The sequence below is a fragment of the Psammomys obesus genome, unplaced genomic scaffold, assembly GCF_907164565.1.
Source record: "Psammomys obesus unplaced genomic scaffold, mPsaObe1.curated_primary_1811, whole genome shotgun sequence".
Classification (NCBI taxonomy): domain Eukaryota; kingdom Metazoa; phylum Chordata; class Mammalia; order Rodentia; family Muridae; genus Psammomys; species Psammomys obesus.
In genome coordinates, this window is record NW_026586463.1 from 5,901,885 (window position 1) to 5,927,398 (window position 25,514).

The 25,514-nt window shown below is 37.7% G+C and overlaps 1 protein-coding gene across 1 annotated transcript in view; it reads right to left on the reverse strand.

Moving 5' to 3' along the window:
- Ipo11 (importin 11) overlaps positions 1–25,514 on the reverse strand; it is a 180,572-nt gene that overhangs the window by 135,152 nt on the left and 19,906 nt on the right. The window contains exons 4-9 of the mRNA XM_055601950.1: positions 22,194–22,266; positions 19,787–19,990; positions 6,564–6,696; positions 4,617–4,675; positions 2,911–2,959; positions 972–1,042 (exon numbers count right to left, since the gene is read on the reverse strand). Coding sequence (XP_055457925.1) covers positions 972–1,042; positions 2,911–2,959; positions 4,617–4,675; positions 6,564–6,696; positions 19,787–19,990; positions 22,194–22,266 — 589 coding nt within the window. The remainder of the gene's footprint in view (positions 1–971; positions 1,043–2,910; positions 2,960–4,616; positions 4,676–6,563; positions 6,697–19,786; positions 19,991–22,193; positions 22,267–25,514) is intronic.

Below are 25,514 nucleotides of genomic sequence, written 5' to 3' on the forward strand. Positions count from 1 at the left end.
GATAGATAGATAGATAGATAGATAGATAGATAGATAGATAGATAGATAGATAGATAGATAGATAGATAGATAGATAGATAGATATGGATAGATATGTACGTACATACATACATACATACATACATACATGCAAGTGTATGTACATACAGATATAGTAAGTAAGCTGTATATTAGGTTTTTAAAGGCTAAACTGATTTCATTTTGATGGCTGATGCTACCTAGTATGGTAAAAATGAAGACAACTGACATTCAAATCGAACCAGCCCTAACACCCATCAATAAAAGGAAAAACAAATTCTGATCATCTTCAAGTAACTATTTTGTTTGTGCAAACAGTCTCCAATCAGGCCTTCCTAAGTGATACCACACAAGTCTTTTAATTTCTTCCAATTCTCCAAACCCCAATTTCCACATAACATTATATAAAACTTAACTTTATATGTATTGCCTAATACAGTACAACCATAAATTGAGTTGTGATGCTAATCTATATGCATTTTAACTGTACTTGTCACATTAGAGCTGCCAACTTCTGATCCAGTTCTGGCTGAATTGCTACTTCCTTTTTTGTTATGTTTTGGTTTGTTTTTCTGCTTTCTCCAGATCTAAGAAAAATGGACTTGAGAAAAATAAACTTTCCTAACACTAATTATGCTTGATTTTCTTTTCCCAGTTCTGATAACATAACCAAAAGTTTAGTGCATACTAGGAAAGCCGTCAACCACTATATAACCAGTAGAATTGATTTTTTTTTTTTTTACAAGATGACTAATGACATTCGGTATGTAAATTTAATTACTATACATGCTCTTCATGTTTAAAGATACAAAGGTGACTTTCAGTTTTCCAATGACAACTCCAACCTAAGTTTCCTTTCATTAAAGAAAAAACTATTACAAATATATTTCCTTTCTAAATGTGAGGGTGTATTATACTTGAAAAAACATACATAACAGAAAAAGAACACTTACCACTTTAGTAAAAAGAATGATGGTCTTTTCCAGTCTATCTCGACACACATTATCTGTACCTATACTTCTGCCTATTAAGAATACAATTCAAGTTTTTAATAGTTATAAAACACAAAAAAATCAAGTCTAATAAAAATATTTCACATAAGAAATTCATGATTGAAAAATCAGTAACAAAATTTGTTCCTAATAAAACTTTTTAAATTTTAATTTATTTTTTTATAATTTATTCATTATACATCCTGACTGCAGACCCCACCCTCCTTTTCTCTCCCCTCACCTCTTCCCTACCTCTTCCTGCCCTGGCCCCAGCCCTTCAAGTCTCATTAGGACTGCCTGCATCTACTTCCTCTATGGCCTGGCAATGGCCCCTCACCCCATGCAGGAGGGAAATGATCAAAGAGTGGGCAACAGAGTCCATGTTAGAGATAGCCCCTGTCCCCCTTACTAGGGTACCCACATAGAGACTGAGCTGCCATGAGCTACATCTGCAAGCTTAGCAGAGTACCAGTCATAGTGTTAGGTTAGGGTCAGATAGAAGGGGAGGAGGTCCTCCCCTATCAGGGGACTAGGGAAAGGGCATAGGGGAGAAGAGGGAGAGTAGGTAAGACTAGGAGGGGCGGGGGCTACAGTGGGGATACAAGTGAATAAATCATAATAAATAAATTAATAAACAAATTTTTAGAAATCAAAAAAGTTAAACTGTGGCACATTTATGCAATGGAATACTACTCAGCTATTAAAAACAATGAAAAAATTTCAGGCAAATGGATAGAACTAGAAAAGATCATCCTAAGTGAACACATTTTTAAATAAAGTGATAACAATTTTAGCAACAAATTATAAATCACATTTTTGAAGACTAAATCAGCTGTATTTGAAGCACCTTTCAATACAAAGCACCCAAAAAATAAAGTATTCGTTATTATTTCAGCATACAATAAATTTATTCTAAAAACTTCTCCACTTACTTTTGTACATTCAAAATGATGTCTATCAGCCCGTCAGTTCCTTTGCTCTCTCATCACTCTCTATAATCTGCCTTGACACTTTCCTCATTCAACTAACTTCTACTAACTACCCTCTGGGTGATAACCAGAACAAAGTGACCTGTTCTTAAAAATTACCTGCATGATACAAATAAATGCTTAGCAACGAGTTAAATTAAAAACGACAAGTATAAGGTAAGCAACAACCTCTACAAATGAGATTAAGAGTCAGATAGCAAGTGTTTGAATATACTCATAGTACATGCATGCATGCACGTGCGCACCCATGTGCACACGCACGCACGCACGCACGCACACACACACAAATAAAAGTGCACCCTGAGCAAAGGCATTCTCAATAACAAATATGGGTGGGACAGGAAGACAGGTCACCAAGAAAAGCACAACACAAACATTTTCTTTATGGGGCATAGTTTAAGTTAAGGACATCAATATCACAGTGATATACAAACCACACTAAGAGAAATAATCTACAAGAATCTAAATAGCATTTGGCACATAGTGTTCACTTATTATGAAACAAATATTGCCAAATCATCATGACTAGGGTAGCAGTATTAGTTAAAGGAAGGAATGAACACACAACACAGCTTTAGAAGAGTTTCCTCTCTACTTGGGATAGGACAGGTATAAGGACACAAAACTCAGCTTCTGATCTAGCCTCAATAGCTAGTTACCAAATCCTAAGATATTAATTCTAGCCACATAAAGGATCTGTCTACCTACTGAAGCCTCACTCAGACTGCCCAAATGTGATACTGAAACAAATCACTGTCTACAGATTTGCAAGTACAGATTTGCAAGCTGTTGATGAATTAGGACTAGTTCACTAATCTATATTAGTCCTCATTAATCAGAGCTACTAATAAATAATGGATAAACAGTAATGAACGTAGTTCTACAGTCAAAAGTGTAATGGAAATACTTACTGCACTCCAGAAACTGTTTTAGGCGTTCAAATATTCCATGTAAAAAACCCTAGAAAAGAATATATTTTAAAATCTCTGTATTCTGTTACAAATATAACCCTATGCTTTCTGTCAAGGATACTAAAGCATCTAGCACAGCTTTTAAAAAAGTACCTGAGAGGGTTAGCTGTGGCCATACATGCCTAGAAGCCCAACATGCTAACTCAAGGCTTAGCTACACATGCTAAGCAAGTGCCATATCACTAAACTACACTTCCACCCCTTTTAATTTTGAGATATGGTCTTGCTAAGGCATTCAATCTGGCCTCGAGTTTGCAAGAAACTGACATTACAGGTGTGTACCATGCCCAGCAATAACTAACTATCATAAACAAGTCTGCGCCAAGAATATGATAGTTAACCTCTACGATATGTTTTATGGGACCCTAAAGCCCAATTAAACTTATCACTACTTCCTTCAACTCATCCAGCCACCAAAACATAATCTCCATGAACACGTAAAGTGAGCTAAACTTATCATGAAAACCAATTTATATTTAACTAGAAATCACGTAGCTATATACTTTTGCAGAGAAGAAAAAATAGATGGCTGCATATCAACAGTGAATATATACAACCTTGGTGGTATGAATATATACAACCTGGTGGTATGAGATGCCAACATTCTCACTGGTTCCCAGTTGGTGGAACTGTTTGGGAAAGATTAGGTGTGACCTTGGGGGAGTGTGTCAATGGGTATGGGCTTGGAGGTATGGGCTTTGGAGGATTCAAACGTCCATGCCAGGCCCATGGACTCACCCTAAATTGCTGCCTGACAGTCAGGTGCAAGCTTGCTCCTACTGCTGCTCCAACACACAGTTTTTGGGTTGTGACAGTTTAAATGAGAATGGTCCCTGTGCTTATATGTTTAAATACTTGGTACCTAGTTAGTGGAACTGTTAGTGAAAGATTAGGAGGGAGGTGTAGTCTTAGTGGAAGAGGTATTTGTTTCAAAAGACTTGTACCATTCCCAGTGTCCTTCTCTGCCTCCTGCTTGTACATCCAGATATGAACTCTCAGCTGCTCCTGTTACCATGCCTTTGTTTCATCATGGACTCTAATCTTCTGAAACCATAAGCCCACGAAAATACTTTCTTTTATATGTTGCTTTGATCATAGTGTTTGATCACAGCAATAGAATGTAATTAAAACAAGGATTCTCATTTTTCAGTGCTAAGAGTCAAATATAGGACCTCACATATGTAAAGATAAATCAATACCTTACAACTAACTTTACCTAAGGCTTCTGTATGTTTTCATCAAACTTCTTGTAAAGACCATGTATTACTGATATGAAGAGAGAAATATTTGATTTTTTAAAATATCAAAGACTTGACTATTAGAATGTACCAATTAATACTGTTAAAATATTCAAATACATAGGGGTTTGCTTCAACTTAAATTGAAATTAGCACTGTTAGTGTACCTGATGAATTGAAAAATACTCTAGGCCCATTTCCCCTCCTTCATATAACAACTACCATATGGTGAAAACAGACAACTATAAAATTCACTATAACATACAAAAGAATGACAAAAACCTAGATGACCACTTAATTAAAAACTGTTCCAAATCAATGCCAGATAAAAATAGTATGTTGTAAGACAGTTAGAAAAACCTAACACTTTCAAAAGGGCACTTGTCATAAATCTTTTCTGTTTCTTACCATCACTTCCATATTCTTATGAGGTTCCACAAATCCATTCACAGTTAACTTCCGCAGCACTGAAAAGCAAAGGAAGTTTTATCTGAATGGTACTTCTTCATATTTTATTATTCTATTACAATCATAAGTATAATAAATCTGAATAACAAAACTCAACCAAGCTCAAAGATATGTCTTCTCAGCTAGTAGATAAAGACAGGTAACCCCTAGTCATTTGGGTAAGTACAAAGCTTAGTTCTTCTCATCAAAATATGCAGTGTTTGTTCTCACACAGAGCTATTCTAGATATATAACTGTTAATACAACTTATTTTGAAATTGTGGGTAATTCATTCTTAAAAATTTTTAAATACAACTAAGAACTTCAACTTTAGGCTATATGAAACATAATGTGTCTCCTAAAACCAATGGAAAACTAAACTCTTTCTATATCTGAAATAGACTAGAATGCTCAATTGTAAGTTCTACATCATATAATATCTAAAAACCTTGTGCACAGAGACAATTACAGTAATGGATTTTGAGTAAGAGCTAGTAAGATATGCCTTTCTCCATTATCTGTAACTGTATTACTTTGGGCAATTTTTCTATATCTACTTTCCTCATGGAAAATGTGGTTACTATATCTGACTTCATAGTTACTAAAGGATTCAATAATATACAATATGTAAAACAGCATAATTCTACAAGGATGAGAGCATGAGAAAATCTGGAAGAAGAGGGTAGAACCAGGGCCTCTTGAACACCAGGCAACACACTAACTTTGGGCCTCATCCCAGCCCAGGCCAAAATTGAAAGCCACTTTATTAAATAAGCATTGCTATCTATATTACTATGGAATTACCTATTAGATAATGTCCATGAGTCTAAAAACCATAATAAAAATTAAATTTAGGCTGGGTGTGGGGGAGCATATATTTAATCCCGAAACTCAGGAAGCAGAGGGAGTCAGATCTCTGTGAGTTCAAGTCCAGCCTGAGCTACCTATATACCGAGTTCCCAGTCTGCCTGTGGTTTTTTTGTTTGTTTGTTTTTGTTTTTAAATTAAGCTCAGAATGTGACTGTCTACAACCAAACTTCTTAAAGTGTTGGCAGTCCTTTAAAATCATTCACACTTTGTTCCCAGATCTCACCAAGATGGGCCCACATTTGGGGATTGTGCCCACAGTCTAGTCAATTCATGTAAATGATGCACTAGGAGAGTGCTAAGAGTGTACAGTAAGATTCCAAAGTATAGTGCCAGGTATGACTACAGACCTTATACATAGAACTGCCAAGAATGCAAACCCAAACCGCAGTTCCGGAAGAGAAAGACAAGTTCTATGAGATAAGACCAAAAACGAAAATCAGAGCTTTAGCCACCAGAACTGGTTTTAGGAAGAGAACTGGGTAGAGAGTGATAACAAATGTGTGGGTGAGAAGGTAAAATAACAGGGTTTATTCAGTAAGATAAGTAACTTGTTTCATGGAAGGTAAATGGAAATGATGCTATAAGAATGCTTACAAGCACATTACAGGAAAGCATAGGCCAAAAGAACATCCCTACTGCCATCTCTTAAATTTGAGGGAGGCCTTAGATGAGTTTTAAAGAAAGATCAATTTCAAAGAAAAGAGACTTGAAAGACATCACTCAGTCAAGCGTGCAGGACTGGAATGTTAAAAAGATCATAATATGAGTAGGGCCCAGAATGAACCAAAGGGAAAGTAGAGGCACATGAAAGAAGCATGCATAGAGGCCTGAAACCATAGTAACATACAACTCATTCATTTGAAATGGATATTTTGACAAGTTTCTTATAACAGAAAAAAGCTCTCTAGCTCGTGTCTTACAGAGAAATCAACCCATCTTCTGAAGTGCAACCAAGAAAGAAATCTGTCTGAAGCAACTACTTGGCAGTTGTGCTGAGGCATGGCATTTCAAAGATGAACAGATCAAGTTCAACAGTACCTTTTAACGATAGTAGTGTTCGCTCTAGTGAACTTAGAACTGCAGCCTCATTGCCAGCAGAAACCTGCTGCAGGAATGTGTCCGTATGATGATTCCACAGAGAACAGGCAAAATTATAAATTCCAGAAGCTAACTGTAAGAAAAAGCATCACATTGCACGTGTTACATGTTTCCATAATAAATTACAACTAAAAAGCAATACACTGTGGCCTTACAATGAAAAACACATCTCCAATGAGATTTGAAGGAATTAAATAAGTATGGTGATACTTCAAAGACATTTAACTACAATACACAGTAATGATTATAATGTACACTGGCTGTTGATTTAAACACAAAGAGAGAAACATACTCAAAGAATCAGTCTCTTAAACCAATATTCATTGCATTGCTATCTATATTTACAGTCTATTGTGTATTTTTGCTTTTACTTTTGCATTCACTAATGGGTCGAAAGCTATTTTTTAAAAGCAATCATTTATGGACACTCACTTATGTCACATATACTGATATGTTAAACTATAAAGTTAGTTAAACTTTCTGTGTTCCTCCTCCAGTTTCATCCATGGTGTTTAAATATTTAAAGTAAGAAATATACAAACCACACTGGCTATATTCCTAACCTGTACCACTGTTTAAAAACTGACTGATGGACAGGCAAAAGGCTCATTTGCACCGCACTTGCCTACAGTCTGTTGTGTGTGGGATCTTGGTGCATATCCTTGGCACAAAAAGGAAGAGGAAGGACAGAAGCATACACCAGACTCTACACTGAGAATGCAGTAAGCGCCTGGCCCTCAGTGTGACGCTCTAAAGCACAAACTAGTGCTACCGTCAATTTTTTCATGTCCACGATGTAGAAATGCAGTAGTGGCACATGACTATAATCCCAGCACTTGGGAGGCTGAGGCAAGAGGAATGCCAGGAGATGAGGTCAGCCCAAGACAGCCTTAAAAAAACAGTACAAATGTAACTTGGGATAAGTTCAACTAGCCACAGGACCGTATTCTGATAGTCTCCATTACTATCATATGCTAAACTCACTGAAAAACGAAAAAAGCGATAGAGATAAGCATCCTTTAGTTCCTCAGCTGGGTATGGTGGCATTCATTTGTAATATCAGGATGAGGGAGTCTGAGACAGGAAACTCACAGGCCAGGTTGTAGTACACACTGAGACTCCATCCCAAAACACAAACAAAAGAAGCCCAACTTAAAACAAGATCAAACTGGGTGAATTGGTACACACATGCAACTTTAGTATTCACAAGACTAAGGAAGGAGAGTCTCACAGTTGAGGCCAGGCTGAGCTACACATTGAGACGCTGTCATTATAAACAAATAGACTAATACAAGACTAAGCTTGAAAAGAGAGTTAAACACACAGAAACTGGCATTTTCTTAAGAAGGCAAATATTAAGGAAAAATCAGCCAGCCTGAACGACCAGTACATTTTAAAATCATGTCAGATTTCTGTTAAATGTTTTCTAAGAATGGTAGCAAAAAGAAAAAGAAAAAAAAAAAAAAAAACAGAATATCTTTATAATTATAATTTTTAAGCATTACTTCTGGTGCCATGTATGGCGGTTTGAATAGGAATGGCTCCTCTAGGTTTATAGATTTGAATGGTTAGTCACCAGGAAGTGGCACTATTAGAAGGTCTGGCTTTGGAGTTAGCATGTCATTTGAGGGGTGGGCTTTGAGGTTTCAAATGCTCAATTCAGGCCCAATGTCTCTTTCTTCCTGTTGTCTGTCAATCCAGATGTAGAACTCTTGGCTCCTTATCCATCACCATGTCTGCCTACACACTGCTACGCTTCTTGACCTCTGAACCTGTAAGCCAGTCCCAATTAAATGTTTTCCATTATAAGAGTGGTCATAATGTCTCTTTACAGCAATAGAAACCCTAACTAAGACACATCCAGAAACCCTAACTAAAGAATAGTACCTTACCAAAATCTAATATCTACAGAGCACAAGTTATACTAAATATAAGAGCCTCTCCACTCACTCTGCAAAAAATAGCAACTACGAAAAGCATCTCTAAATAATGTACACTAATCAAAAGATTAGGATAAAAGGAACATTTTCTTCACGTAGAATCAAAGTCATTAAAATAAAAATTTGCTTGTTCCACAAAATCCTTTACATTTAAAACCTGACTCTAACAACATAAGTAAGAAAGTCTGGTACTTCAGGCAATCAAAAGAATGGTTAGCTTGGGAAAAGGAGGTAGGAGGATCAGGAGTTCACTTCCAGTCTCAGCTATACAGTAAGTTTGAGGGAGGCCTAGGTACTTGAGATCCTGTCTCAAAAAAAAGAGGGTTTGTGAGATGGCTCAGCAAGATGGATCCCCAGATCTCACAAAAAGTGGAAAAGAGAAAAATGAACTCCACAATGTTGTCTTCTGGTCTGTATTTAGACACTTCGGCACATTCATCTCCCCACACAGAACGCACACATAAACAATAATAAAAAAAGCAGTACAATATTGCCCAGCCATAGTGATGCATGCCTTTAGTCCCAGCAATTGGGAGGAGGAGGAGGAAGACAAATCTCTCTGAGATTGAGACCAGCCTGGTCTACAAGTTGAGTTCCAAAGGAACCAGGCTACAGAGAGACCCTGTCTAAAAACAAACAAACAAACAAAGATATTAAGAAGAGTAAGGTAACACACACATGTAATACTAGAGGTAAAGACAGGAGGAACAGTTGTTCAAGGCCACCCTAAGCTACACAAAGCCATATCTCAAGAGAACAACAACAAAAGAATTATTTATTTATATATTAGTAACAGTGGGCAGAGTTGAGCACACTCACAATCCCAGTTAACCAGGAATCTGAGATTGGAGAATCCTGAATTCCAAGTCAGCCTGGGCAACACAAAGACATAGTATCACAAAATTAAAAAAACAAAAACAAACAAACAAAAAACATATAGATACAGGGCTGGAGAGATGGTTCTGTGGTTAAGAGCAATGGGTGCTCTTCTAGAGGTCCCGAGTTCAATTCCCAGCAACCACCCGGTGGCTAACAACCATCTATAATTTGTTCTGATGCCCTCTTCTGGCAAGCAGGTGTACATGCAGACAGAGCCCTCAAAAACAAAATAAAACAAGAGATACAGATACTAATGACAAAGATCTTAATTTAATAATTCTTCTCTTTCATTTCCAATTTTTATATTCTTTCATTTTTCTAGTCCTAAGCAGTTATCCTTATTTTAATAAAAGTTATTATTTTAATAAGAAAAGTATGTAACTAACATATCTAGCATATAGCAAGTATTTCTGAATGAGGGCAATACACCACTTTGGATAAACATAAATGAACAGCATGAAAGTGTTTTTCTTAATTAATAGTTTGTTTCCTAGTCCAGATCTGGAACAAGGTACCTGAATAAGGACATCAGACATATATTAGGCTCCAATGTAACAGTTTTTAACTAATCTGCAAACCATCACTACACAGATGACTATAGTGTTTGACAAACAGCTTCTCCTTGATTAAACTTTATTCGGGTTCTCCTAAATATATTTCCTAATTAGGCATGGACTTTGAGACATCCTGGTCTGCCTGTGCATTGTAGAGTTTAAGCAAAAACCGTCTGAGAATGGTACCGTCAGAAAAAGCCCCCTCTCTTCGATATATTGACCTCTCTCAGTATCTAGTTAGGTTCCTTACCCCTATGCTCCCAGATGGTGTTTCCTCACACTGGCCTGCCTTCAAAAGCAGAATCCTGTCCTGTCAATTTAAACAGAAGTGCCTCTTACCCTGTCTGGCTGTTTCATTTTAGTAACCCCTACACCTTCTTCCTGATTCCTTGACTGTAACTCTCATCTTTCTTACATCAGTGCCACACCCAACCTCCCTTCCCAACTGCAAACCCTCTTCTTGTAGGTCCCTCAGAATAGTCACTTTTTTTTTTTACTATGACACTCTTTAACAAGTATTTTAGCTATTTTCAAAAAAAAATTTAGTCCTACTATAAAACAAAGAAAGATTTAAAGAAAGAAATCACTGCCCACTATCATACATACATATAACCTTCATCTGCCCAGAAGCCATCAACTGACGTCTGTTCATAAAAGGCTCAGATGGAAAAGAGAAAGTAATGGAGTAAACCAAGTAGGAGGAATACAAATATTTCTTCTACATTTTCTTCTAAAAAGCATAGAAGGGGAAGATGTTCAGTGAGACACTACACAAATAAGCTATGTGGTAAACACTCTTGAGAACAAATTCCCCAAACCACAAATGGTGGCGTTTCTATTTCTTTTTTTTGAAGGTTTTTTAAAAAATTTTATTTATTACAGTTTATTCACTTTGTATCCCAGCTGTAGCCCCCTCCCTTATCCCCTCCCAATCCTCCTCCCTTTTCTTCTCCTATGCCCCTCCCCCAGTCCAGTGATAGGGGAGGTCCTCCTCCCCTTCCATCTGACCCTAGCCTACCAGGTTTCATCAGGACTGGCTGCATTGTCTTCCTAGGTGGCCTGGTAAAGTTGCTCACCGTTCAGGGTGAAGTGATCAAAGAGCCAGCCCCTGAGTTCATGTCAGAGACAGTCCCTGTTCCTCATACTAGGGTACCCACTTGGACACTGAGCTGCCATAGACTATATCTGCGCAGGGGTTCTAGGTTATCTCCATGAATTGTTTGGAATATCAGTCTGGGGGCCAGATTTTTTGGTTCTGTTGCTCTCCTTGTGGAGCTCCTGTGCCCCCCAGGTCTTTCATCTCCCCCTTCTTTCATAAGATTCTCTGCACTCTGTCTAAAGTTTGGCTATGAGTCTCAGCATCTGCTTTAATACCCTGCTGGCCCTCTTAGTGAGAACACATGCTGGAGAGGATGTGGAGAATGGGGAATCCTCCTCCATTGCTGGTGGAAATGTAAACTTGGACAACCACTTTGGAAATCAATCTGGCCCTTTCTCAGACAATTAGGAATAGTGCTATCTCAAGAGCCAGCTAAACCACTCCTGGGCATATATCCAAAAGATGCTCAAGTATACAAAAAGGACATTTGCTCAACCATGTTCATAGCAGTTATTCATAATAGCCAGAATCTGGAAACAACCCAGATATCCCTCAAATGAGGAATGGATACAGAAATTGTGGTATATTTACACAATGAAATACTACTCAGCTATTAAAAACAAGGAAATCATGAAATTTGCAGGCAAATGGTGGGAAATAGAGAAGATCATCCTGAGTGAGGTATCCCAGAGGCAGAAAGACACACATGGTATATACTCACTTACAAGTGGATATTAGACATATGATATAGGATAATCATACTAAAGTCTGTACATCTAAAGAAGCTAATCAAGAAGGAGGACTCTGGGTAAGATGCTCAATCTTCATTTAGAAAGACAAACGGGATGGACATTGGAAGAGGGAGAAAACAGGGAACAGGACAGGCTTTTCTATTTCTAAGCAGAAGATAGAGTGCCGCCAAGTGACAACTTGGTGACTTTAGCTGAGAAGCACACACTTAGCTCCTTTCACTGTAAGAAGCAAACCATTAAAGTAAGTTTAATTTGTCTTAGCATTTCAAAAGTATTCTTAAATACGCAGGTCCACTGTTGTCACAAATCCCATTAGGAATTGTTAGCAATAAAGCATTAAAGCCATGGAACATAAAACTAATAATGATGCAACAAACTGGAGAAACTAAGACACTTTACCCCGAACCTAACTAATCAGCAAGAAACACAGAAGACAAGCACAGAAGCTGTGCACACAACAGGACAATTAACCTAGTTCTTTCAAGCAACAGTATGAGAAAAGAAAAGAAAAGAAAAGAAAGAAAGGACAAAACAGAAGTAAACGCTACTCTTGTAAACAAAAGATTTTAAGAGCTAGAGTTCACTTCCTGGCTCAAAGAAACAGTGTGCAAAAATATCTTTTAGAAGAACCGAAGAATAGTCAGGTAAGACAGGAGTAATGTCATTTTTTTCTTTTTTTTTTTTTTTTGGTTTCCTCAGATGTGATATCTAATTAGATAAATACACAGAAGACAGACAGACAGACAGATAAATGGGAAGGTAGGAGCCAAGTATGATGGTGCACGCCTGTAATCCCAGCAGTTAGAAAGTGGAGGCAGGAAAACCAAGAGTTGGTCATGAGCTGGAGAGGTGACTCGGCAGTAAAGAACACTTGGTCTCTCACAGAATCCATTTTTGCTTACCAGCAAACACATGGCAGCTCACAACCATCTATAACTCAGTTTCCAGGGGATCCAACACCCTGTTCCTATCTCCTTGGACACCAAACAACAATAGTATACACCCCAACATTCATATGCACAAAATAAAAAACAAATTTTTGGTGGGGTTAGGACAGTCTGACTATGCAGCCTTGGCAGGCCTAGAACTTGGTATGTGGACCAGGCTAGCCTCAAAAAAAAATAGAGATCACACTGCCTCTGCCAAGCGAAATAAATCTTAAAGAAAAATCTAAACAAACAAGAGCCAGCTGTGGAGCACACAATTTTAATTCCAGCACTTAAGAGGTAGATTCAGATGGCTCTCTATAAGCGCTAGGCTAACCTGGTCTATTCAGTGAGTTCCGGGACAGCCAGGGCTACCCAGTGAAGTAATATGGGGTTGAGGGCAAGAGTTGATCATCCTAGGCTACATAACAAGTTTGAGGCCAGCCAAAGGTACATGAGACCCTGTCTCAAAAGAATGGGCATGGAAGAGGTTAAAACATACTAAGGGCTGGATGCCTCCTTAAAGGTAAGTTTCTACTGCTGAAGACAGTATGTACTTCAGACATAAGATCTAGAGTACCCACACTGGATCCGCCTTGAGAGGCTCCTCCCTGAGGACTAGTTTTCACAATACAGGAAGGTACTAGACAAGCTTCTAAAGTGAGGAAGCAACAAATACTATCCAGCTGTAATGCCATAACCCACAATGAAGACCAGCAGCCTGTCAAGATAACTAAGTAATTGTGACACTAATATCTTAGCAACAACCAATAGCTTTTTAACTGGACTTAAGGCCTACTCAATAGGAGCGAAATCATGCCGGGTACTGGAAACCCATAGAATTATACAGGCCTAGTGGGGTCATAGACCTTATAAGAACCTATTGCTCCCATTTCATCAAACCAGCATAATTCCTAACTGATTATAAACACTTATACCATAAATAAGTGTGCCTCTCATCACTTTAAAAAAAAAAAATTCTCTTGCCAGCTGACAGATCGTTAGAGAAAAAAAACACAACTGGTCAAAAAGCAGAAAACAATGTGAGGTACTCAAATCCTGACATGTAGCTGGATACATCTATAACACATGTCTTAAAACCTCAGGTTCAAGAAACATTCATTGCTAAAGAGGGTGGGAAAACTGTAAGAGCCTGAGGATGAGGAAACCTACTACAAGAATGTGTCTCCTAGAAATAACAAGTTAGTTACACACCCATGATTCCTCAACAATATGGCTGCCTAAACAAGACGTGAACAAGTACACCAACAGACATGCTAACACGGAAGGGGAAAACTTCACAGGGCCCCACTTATAGACAAAGAACAAGAGGCACACCAAGACTAAGAGGGGGAGAAATAGTCTGCATTGGGAACAAACCCTTTAATTGTTTATCTAAATCAACTGGTTAACCTAAAATAATGTATACACAAATAACTAAGTAGGTTGTATGTGAATAACAATTACAAAGAAAAGGGGGCTAATACTTAGAGAAGGGGAGGGATTGGAGGGAAGAAAGGAAACAGGGTAAATGTTGTAATATTTAAATTTTAAAAAATAAAATAAAACATGCTCAGGGTAAAACAAACTATTGTTACAGATGAATATGAAAGAATTTATTACACAGTACCATTTATTTATACTCTAAAACAGTTTCAGAGAAGAACGATAAAACAAGCTGGGTGTGCATGCCTTTAATCCCAGCACTTTGGAAGCAGAGGCAGGCAGAGCTCTATGAGGCCAGCCAGGGCTCTGTTACACAGAGAAACCTTATCTTAAAAAACAAAAAACAAAACAAAAAAGATGATAAAGCAAAACTAACAGTGATGATAGTTATTTAAAGAATCTTTATTTTTCTGTAAGTTCTGAACTTTTCATTAAATAACATTTTAAAACTTTCTTTTTTTTTTTTTTTAAAGATTTTATTTATTTAAAGTATGAGTGCTCTATCTGCATATACACCCATATATGCCAGAAGAGGGCAGCAGATTCCAGTATAGATGGTTGAGAGCCACCATGTGGTTGCTGGGAATTGAACTCAGGACCTCTGGAAGAACAGCCAGCGCTCTTAACCACTGAGCCATCTCTCCAGCCCAAGTGGGTTCCCTAGTAAGAGGATCAGGGACTGTCTCTGACATGAACTCGGTAGCAGGCTCTTTGACCACCCCACTCCCCTGAGGGGGAGCAGACTTGCCAGAGCCACAGAGGACAATGCAGCCAGTCCTGATGAGACCTGATAAGCTAGGGTCAGATGGATGGGGAGAAGGACCAACCCTATCAGTGGACTTGGAGAGAGGCATGGGAGAAAATGAGGGAGGGAGAAGTGGGTAGGATAGGTAGAGGATGAGGGAGGGTACTACAGATGGGATACAAAGTGAATGAAATGTAATTAATATAAAAAATAAAAATTTAATTAAAAAAATCTTGTTCAAAATCTTTAAGTTGCTTAGTAGACAAACATTTTTCACTGAAAAATAAATCTACTAATTAATCACTAATGTTTCTTTTAAAAAGTGGTTTTAAGATGAGCATTTTCAAACATGGTATATATTTTCTTCTTTATGTTTAGATTACATCATTTACATTACATGTACCTTTGTGAATCAGTAGGAAATTAGTAGTTAAAATTACATTAGAATTAGTATTTCTACTGTAAATTTTTCTTTGCTTTCAGATACTTTAGACTTTATTTTAACTAAAAACAACATCAAGTTTTAATGTACAGGCTTTTATGAACAGGAACACAGATGTGGGCATAGTGATGCCCAGCATTTGGGAGACTGAGACAGGAGGATCTATGTCAGTTCCAGATCAGCCAGGACAATATCAAAAAAAAAAAAAAAAAAAAAAAAAAAAAGAAGAAGAAGAGGAGGAGGAGCAGAAAGAGACAGAGAAGGAAGGGGGAAGAGAGGGAGGAGAAAAAATAAATTAATTCCTTACTGTATTAAGTTAAGCTCAATTTTGTGACTGCAAAACAATTTGCTCTCATTTATTTTGCAATCTGCCACTATTGACAAAAAAAAAAAAAAAAAAGAATTTCTCCAGTTAAATATGGGCTTGGGAAAAAAAGTAAAAGCCAGTGGAACAAACTGGGCAGCAGGCAACAGTCTGAAGTATGCCCTGCAATTATTTGCAAGAGCAACCAGCTCAATTATGAACTCCTAGTTTTTAAGTGGAAAACTAAAGCACTGCTTGAAGACCATCTTGGCTTCTAGAAAATTATCAAAGGAGAAGTTTCTGTACTGTGGGTTACCAAAACAATAGGAGCAGCTTAAGCAGCAAAACTACTCTCCAGAGCATTCTTCCCATCTGTACCTCAATCCTACAAGGCCAGATCCTTTCCTAGCACCTACTACATACATGTCTCCAGATTTACTAATCCAGTCCACACTGAGAGTTGCTAATCAGCTTTCTCCTATTTTTAGCTCTACGTAATCTCGAAAAAAAGCCTGTTTTCCTAAAATTTTGATTTTTTTTTTTTTTTTTGAGACAAGGTCTTACTATGCAGCCCAGATGGCTTGAAACATTGGCCTCAAACTCAAGAGATCCACCTGCCTCTGCCTCTCTCAGGTGTTGAGATTAAAGGCATGCATTACATGCCCGGCTTAAATATTGTGATTTCTAAGAGCACGACTCTTCTTCCACTGTTTGAGGGGTGCTTGTTTTTGCGGTGCTGGGAACTGAATGCAGAACCTTGTGCACCTCCTGGGCAAGATCACTGTGCTAAATCCTCAGCCAAATCAACCATTAACAGTTACTAAGCATCAACCGCCATGTGCACTTTTCTAGGCTAGTTAGCAGAACTTACAGCAATAAAAAGGAATACTGCAGGGATCTGAGAAAAATTAAGTGAACATTCGGCATTATGTGATGAACAGTCCACGGAGTTTACTATCAAATGCCAGGTGTTTACTATCAGAAGAAACTAAATGACACTACAAGAAAATCAACCATAACAGTGAAGAGACTGCCTAGGCTAAAACAGTATGCAAAAATCAAAGCACCATATAAGGAGAGACTATACTTTCTAAAAGCCAAAATAATTCACACTTTTATTGCTGGGTAATCTTTAATAAAAGTTAGCTGTAACCTATAATGAGATTCTACACATTTGAAAATCTTTCCATAGAAAAGTCCCAAAGTTGGAAAGGTTTAAAATGGGAATAAAGGTAAGAATAGCTCCAAGAAAGACTTGACTAGATCAATTGTCTATTTCTTTAATCCTGGAAATACAGCAAAAACAACTGGGAGTTGTGGCACATGCCTTTAGTCTCAGCAGTTGGGAGGCAGGGACATGTGGTTTTCTGTGAGTTTGCAGCCATCCCTATCTACATTAGTGAGCTCCAGACCAACCAGGACTACAAAATGAGGCCTTCTCTTAAAAAATAATAAGATGAAATGAAATGAAATGAAATGAAATGAAATGAAATGAAATGAAATGAAATGAAATGAAATGAAATGAAATGAAATAAAATAAAAAAAGAAAGTAGGCAGATAGCTCAGCAGTTAAGCAAACTTTTTCTTAAATAGGACCCAGGTTCAATTTCCAAAATCCACATGGTGAGTCACAGCCACCTGTTAAATATAGTTCCAGGGTATTTGATGCCCAATTCTGCCATCCAAGGGCATCAGGCATACATATGGTACACATGCATACATGTAGGCAAAACATTTATACATATAAAAAAAATTTAGACCAACATTATACAGGTTATTTAAACCAACAGAGTTAAAAGTAAAGAGAGTAAAATGCAATTCTAGCTTAAACTTTGGGTATGTAAGAATTACTATCTAGAAAAACCAGCATGGTGTGAAATGCATACAATCCTAGCATTTGAATGGTAGGGACAAGAATAGGAGCTCAAGGTCACCCTTGCCTGTTTAATAACTTTGAAGTCAGCCTGGGCTGTTTCAGAAAGAAAAGAGAAGGCAAAGTAGAATCAGAAAAGAAGATGAAAAAGAAAAGAACATAACAAATATTTGTATGCTACAACTTCAAAAGTAAGGAACTCAAAAAAGTGGTTCTGAAACCTCTTCATCTGTTACTGAGAGACTGAAAACTAATATGGATTTGTTGTTGTTGCTTCTTTGTTTTATTCTGTTGCTACACTGTCTAGAGTAATCTACAACTCTGGTCAAATGACTCTGCCCTTAGCTAATATGTAGTTGACACTATATAGACATACGACTGCATCTATCAAAAGCTAATATATTGAGATAGTCCCAAAATACTTCTCTTCTCCCCATTTCCTTAAAGAATTCAAAAAAGCACTCTACTGTACACCAATGAAAAAAATAGAATCCTCAGAGACAAGAAGTTAGCTAGCTTTTTATGAAAGAATAAAGACTTCACAAAGATTCTCTTATAGAACTTTCCTCTCTGGGCTATCTCCATTATAATGTCTATCTTCCACATACCACCAGCCCTTCAATTATTCATTCCCATGTATGGCTAGGTGTCTCCTTTAGTAAAGCACCTCAACTTTACCACTCTTAGAATTTGCCAGGTGTTCTGGCTGTAACAGTGCCAGAAAACCCTTTATTTTAAAAACAGAAGGAAAAGGAGGAAAGAAAGCATGTATGCACATGCTTCCTTTGCACAAGAGCTCTACACGAGAGCTTAAACATGAGGAAGAATAGCCATCAGAAGAAATAAGGCCTAAATGAAAACGCAGAAGGAACCCTCCAAGCTTCCAAGGGAAAGACCGTTCACTGGAGAAGAGAGACTGAGCAACAAAATACATTAAGAGAAGAAAAAAGAATGGTGCAAAACAACTTCCTATCAATACCTTAGTTTTCTGAGACCTATCATAAACTGTCTAATTTTGTGCCATTTTTCCATAACTACCAAGGTAAGCAAGAACACCAAAACACCTTCAAATTCAACAGTATCACACTGTTGTGATACAGTGCAAAATGTCAGCAGTTCGAAATTGCTATTTTGAAAGGTCAAAAATAGCCAGATCCAAGAAAAGCTATACCAAGAAAAATAGTAAAAGTAACTCCTGGTGAAGGACTACCGTCCCTAATACAGTTTGGATGGAATGTGCAGATGGGCTTTGGTGTGTGATAAGTAACCCCAGCACCTGCAGCTGGAGGCATGAAGATCAGGAATTCAGTCTTATTCAGCCACACCACAAGTTTAAGACAGTCTGGACCCTAAGAGACCCTGTCTAAAAATAAAATTAAAAACTGGAGGCTAGAAAGATGGCTCAGCAGTTGAGAGCACTGGCTGCTCTTTCAGAGGAGCCAGGTTCAATACTCATTACCCACATAGTAGCTCACAACTCCCTGTAACTCCAGTTCCAGAGGATCTGCCATCCTCACACAGGCATACACTAATGCACATAACGAAATTTTAAATTAAAAACAAAGTGAAAAGATGAACACTTGATCTATAATTGGGGGTACTGTTTGCTGTTCTGTAAAGCTCTGGAACCTTTGGGACGGTAGCCACACTAGTAAAATTAGTAGGGTAGGACTACTATGAGCTCTCAGCTCCCTGATGCTCCAGATCTGAAGAGCTTCCACCACACATGCCTGCCAACATCAGCTCTGCTGTGCCCTCCCTGACATGATGGACTGATCCAGGAGCTAAAATAAACTCATCCCTTGTTTCTGTTGAGCGTCATCACTATGACAATGGTAACTAACACAATCATTCAGATGTATCTCTATTTCACATCCATCAACTATCTAAACATTGCCAATCCTACTTTCTGAATTTCAACTCCGTAGCTGCCTAATTGTCCCCTTTACCACTGCTTTCCTGAAGAGATTATCACACTCAACTACATTAACAATCTCAAACCAATTTCTTTCCTTTCAAACTGTTTCCTATCAGCCAATCATCCTCACTCAATCCTAAATGATCTTTCTATCCATATCACTGCAGTTTAAGATCAGAAAAAATTCATCATATTCCCCAAAATATTAATACAAGTAAAATGATAGTCGCCTTTATACAAATATCATTGTTTTCATAATCAGATGTAATTATGTTTAGTACTTACATCATAAAATAGCTTTCTATCAGCAGCCAGGCGTTTAGATGCTAGTGTCTTGGTAACATGATAGAAGGTAAGGAGTGCTCTGTGCTGTCGAAGATCATCCTGAACTTTAACCGACTCTACAAGAGTGGGAATCAGTTCAGGCCATTGTCTAGGACAATCTAATCGAGCAACTTTTGCAATCAGCACTGCAATCTGAGTTGCAATCTAGAGAGAAAAAAAGAAATCATCAGAAATATTTACAAAACCAAGGCAAGGGATAAAAAAAATATACTCATGTTTTAAAATTACCTCTTAGGGATTAACTATGTTTAATAAATATTATTAAAATTATACCAAACTACTTAGGTCCTCAAAGAAAAGCCCATAGACACTAAGATCTATAAAATTTTTTTTCTAATTACATATCAGTATGACTCTTTATTTTTGTTTTTAATCTTGGGTTTTTTTGGTGGGGCTAGGAGACCTCACACATAACTCAGAACAGCCTCAAATTCACAACCTGCCTCAGCCTCTAGAGTGCTGAGATTATAGGTGTCACTAGGCCCAGCAGGTTAAGATTTGTTTATGTAATTTTTGCCAAAATAATATCAAAATAGAGTTAACAAAAAAACAGATATGAGCAGGACAATGGTGGCACACGCCTTTAATCCCAGCACTCGGGAGGCAAAGGCAGGCTGATCTCTGTGAGTTCTAAGACAGCCTCGTCTACAAAGTGAGTCCAGGACAGTCACAGCTCTGTTACACAAAGAAACCAAAACCCCGTCTTGAAAACATAAAAAAATTTAAAAAAGTATAGAAAATCTATATCCCTATGTAATTACTAGACACTCAAGAAAAAGATATTTCACTCTTCTCACTAAAAGGTTTTTTTTTGGTATGAAAACAGTCATTGTTCATTTCCAAAAATTGTTATTTATACTAAGTATAGTTTATTTTTAAATCCACTAATCATTTTACAGGTTTTAATTCTGAATATAATTCAGTCCTCTGAGGTTTTCAACTGTAGAAGTATAAGCATGTTCTTTGTCTGAAAGTTTAAGCAGCAATGCCTGAACAACAGGAATGAGCACCAGGTACTAGATACTGAAGGACAAATATACCATGTTTTATCTTCAATCATTCAAACCCTTCCACCAACACCTCCCCAACACTCCCCCACCCCCCAGTAAATAGTTCCATCCTCCCTTATTCTCATCTTCTTTGCAGGGAATCATAAAGAGATCAATTAACGGGTCAAGATAAAACTACATCTGAAATACTGCTAGATGCAGTATTCAGAATTTTTATATCAAATATAATAAATAGTATTACTATAGAAATAAAAAGTTTAAACCAGTGAACAATATTTAATTTATTCTTAGAAGAAAATTTCACAATAAGAGAAAGAAAATATCAAACTATATGATCTATGCTTTATTTGCTACAGTGTACTAAGAATTGAAAATGTGATGAATAAAGAAATAGGGGGAAAAATCTAAAGCTATTTCTGTGGTCTTCAAAATAAAAAAGAAGTTAACTACATTATTAATGTTAATTTTGGTGTCTAAACATGTTTTAGGCATTTAACAATCAGGTATTCTTTTTCCTGTTTAGAAAAAAATATATTAATTAAGAGTTAAGACTACAATAAATAAGTGTGGTGGCACATGCCTGTAATCCCAACACTTGGGAAGCTGAAGCAGGATGACTATAAGCAGAAGCCAGCCTAGGATACAGATGAGAACCTGTTTCAAATGAACTAACCCCTTACCAACAGCCCCACCCAAAAAAACAAAACACCTTTTAAGAAACAGAGAAAGGGCAATCATTTTACATTTCCTTTAAATACTGTCCTAAAAACTTAAAAACCGTTAAAAAGTATAAACTATACTTCAAAGTGATATGGATCTTAAGTCATTAATTACCAAATCTAACTATAATCTTAACAACTACAACTGACTCTCAAAATCTAAAAACCAGCAGAGAGAGAAGCTGGGTGTAAGCAGCACAAACAGAAGCAATGAGCTAAGGGACTTTTAAACTCTTGGGGGCAGAGGGAGAGACACTGAGACATAATCTAACATAGCTCAGGATGGTCTCCAACTTGCCCTGTATGAGGTGAATTCCTGCTCCTCCTGCCTTTACCTTCCAAATGCTAGGAATCCAGGTGTGCAGCACCATCCACAGCTAGGATGTTACTTTAATGACAAAACAAAATTTGTCTGGTGGCACATGCCTTTAATCCCAGAACTCTAGGAGGCAGAGGCCGAGGCCAACCTGGTCTTTCTGGTCTAGATAAAGAGACCTTGCCTGTGGATGGATGGAGAGAGAGAGAGAGAGAGAGAGAGAGAGAGAGAGAGAGATAAAGATAGACAGACAGACAAGAGGGTGAGAATGATCTCAGCTTTCATTTTATTTTGTTACTGACCTGGTTTATTGGTTCATTAAAGTTGGTGATAAGCCCTGCACGCAATGTTGATTTTTCCTCTTCTGAGAGAGCACTATAAAAAAAGTAAAATTATTATGCAAGAGAATGCCACACAGTGAATGAGAAAATAACTGCTATGAATTTTAACAATAAAACACCTTTAAACACATGACTGGCTAGCTTTAAAAAGAATCACTACCATTATTTAAACGCTGGCACACATCAAGTGAGAAACCTAAAGCTCCTTCACAAATGAATAAACAAAAAGTAAAATATAGTAAACTACAGTAAAAAGAAAAAGATAAATCCAGAGTAATAATCAGTATGTCCATGCTCACCCTTACCAATGTAAAAACAGTTATCTACAAAAAAAGAAATTAATAGATACAGACTCTGGCTTCTTTCATAAACTCTTTTTATAAAATATACACACAGGAACTAGAGAGATGACTCAGTGGATAAAAGCACTGGCTGCTTTTCCAGACAACCAGGTTCAATTCCCAGAACCCACACAATAGCTACTAAGGCATCTGTATCCAGCTGCATGAGATGTGAAACCTTCTCGTCTCTGCTGGCACCACACACACACGGTATATGCAGGTAGGCAAAACACCCATACGTATAAAATAAGAAATAAAAATTTAAATTTACAGGTAAAAAGAATCAAAGAATATCTATTAGAAAACTTTTTTAAAATCAATTTAAATGATGGTGAGATCAGTCAACAGGAAACGGCACTTGCAACCAAACTTGAGGACATACTCACATGGTAAAAGAAAAAAGCTATCCCAAATTGTCCTCTGATCTCCACATGCATACCATGGCATTCATGTACCAGCACGTAAGGGTATATACACACACAGAGAAAATAAGTACATAATTAAATGTAAACAACAACAAAAGCCTATAAAAGCAAGTTGGCTGGGTATCATGGTGAACACCCTTAGTCCTACCACTCTGTAGGAATTTCTGAATTTGAAGCTAGCCTGATCTACATAATAAGTTTCAGGCGAGCGAAAGCTATATAGTGAGACACAGCCTTTAAATAAAAATTAATTACTTAATTAGCTAATTAATTAACTTTAAAAATCAGCTTATAATAAAACAATAATAAAAATCTTCAGTACACTCAAAGAAAGAGACTACAGAGCTACTATAGTCCTTATATATGTTGAATTTTAAACTGGTTCACAATTTTAGCTTTTTTTATTTATGCTCATCTGTTTTGAGACTAGGTCTTTTTTTTAATTGACTAATTTACTTATTCACTTTATATCCTGATCGTAGACCAGCCTCTCCTCCTGGTCCCACCCTCTATTCCTCTTCCTCCATCTCTCCTCCCCTACTCCTCAGAAAAGGAGACCCCCACTAACCTACCCCAGCACAGCAAGTCCCACGAGGACTTAGTACATCTTCTTCTCCTATCGCCTATCGAGGCAGCCCCACCAGGGTTAACTGATCGAAAAGCAGGCAACAAAGTCCATGCCAAAGACAGGCTCCCCTTACTAGAGAGCCCACATGAAGACCAAACTGCCTATTGGCTACATCTGAGCAGGGAGCCGAGGTCCAGTCCATGCATGGTCCTTGGTTGGTGCTTCAGTCTCCACAGGCTCCCCTGAGCCAATGTTAGTTGGCTCTGTTGCTCTTCTTGCAGAGCTCCTGTCACCTCTGGGTCCTTCTATTCTTCCCCCAACTCTTCCACAAGACTCCCTGCATTCTACCCAGTGTTTGGCTTTGAGTCTTGGCATCTGTTTCCATCAACTGCCGGGCGGAGCCTCTCAGAGGGCAGCTATGCTAGGCTTCCAGAAGCAAGCACAGCGGTGTCCTTAATAGTTCCAGGGATTGGCTCTCTCCCATAGGATGGGTCTCAGGTTAGGCCAGGCATTGGTCAGGCATTCCCTCAAACTCTGCTCTATCTTTACCCCTGCACATCTTGTAGGCAGGGTAGATTTTAGGTCCAAGTTTTTGTGGGTTGGTTGGTGTTCCTCTCCCTCCACTAGGAGTCCTGTCTAGTTAGAGGGTGGCCTCTTCAGTCTCCATTACTCCTGATACTAGGAGTCTCATCTAGAGTCAGCTCCATTGAGAATAGGTCTTATTATGTGGCCCAAACTGTCCTCATACTCAAAATTTTCCTGCCTTAGTCTCCCAAGTGTTGTAACAAATGTGTACTATCACCATGCCTGGCTTTTGTATTATCTATTTTTAAATTAAATTTTAATCTTCATTTTAATATTTCCCATTCTGCTGTGACAGTGTACCTAGTATAAGACAAATTATTCCAAAAAGATTAACCACAACAAATTTATATATATTTATAAATACATAAATATGTGTGTGTGTGTGTGTGTGTGTGTGTGTGCGCGCGCGCGCGCGTGTGTGTGCGTGTGTAAAACCTAAAAAAAATTGGGGGCCAACAAGATGCCTCTGTGGGTAAAAGAGTAGTAATGCCTGACAATGAATTTCATTCCTCAGAACTCACAGAAAGGTGGCAGGAGAGAATAACTCCACAGCACTGTCCTCTGATCTCCACACGCAGGCCACAGTATATTCATACCCACACATCAGGCATATACACACACACTAGTAAACAAAACATAAATAAAATAACTTTTAAAAGCAAGGCATACATTATGACCTAAATTGTATCTCACAAAAATAAAATGTTTAAGTCCTATAACCCAAGTATCTTTATGTACAACTTTACTTGGAAATACTATAGTCTTTGTAGATTTACTCACATTAAGGCAAAAATCATTCTGCATTGATGGACTCTATTCTGATACTGGACTGTTATTTTTCCTTTTTGTTGTTCTGTTTCTGTTTTTCACAGGGTCTTGACTTATAGGCTAGGCTGACCTGAAACTTGCTATGAGGCCTAGAAGGCCTTGAACATAAATCCTATGCCAGTCTCCCAAGTGCTAGGATTACAAAATCTACACCTCTATGCCTGGACTGCTGTTCTTGTAAGAAAATTGTAGACAAAGTAACAGAAGACTTGATGTAGGTCGTGTAACAATAGGAACAAAGATAAGAATCATTTAACCACATACCACAAAACACTTAAGATTGTTGGCTACAACCAGAAACTAGAAAGTATCAAAGACTAATCGTTTGGGCCTTCAAAGGGAACATACTTGCTCATTTTTTATTTCTAGCTACTTAATCTGTAAGAGAATAAATTTAGGTTATCTAAAGTTTATGGTATGGCAGCCTGAGGAAGCTAACAACCCCAAAACAAAAACAGGCAGCCAGGTCAAAGGATCTAGCAAGAAAGGACTGAACTGTGATGAAGCAACATATCTTCCCTTTGATACCCAGCCA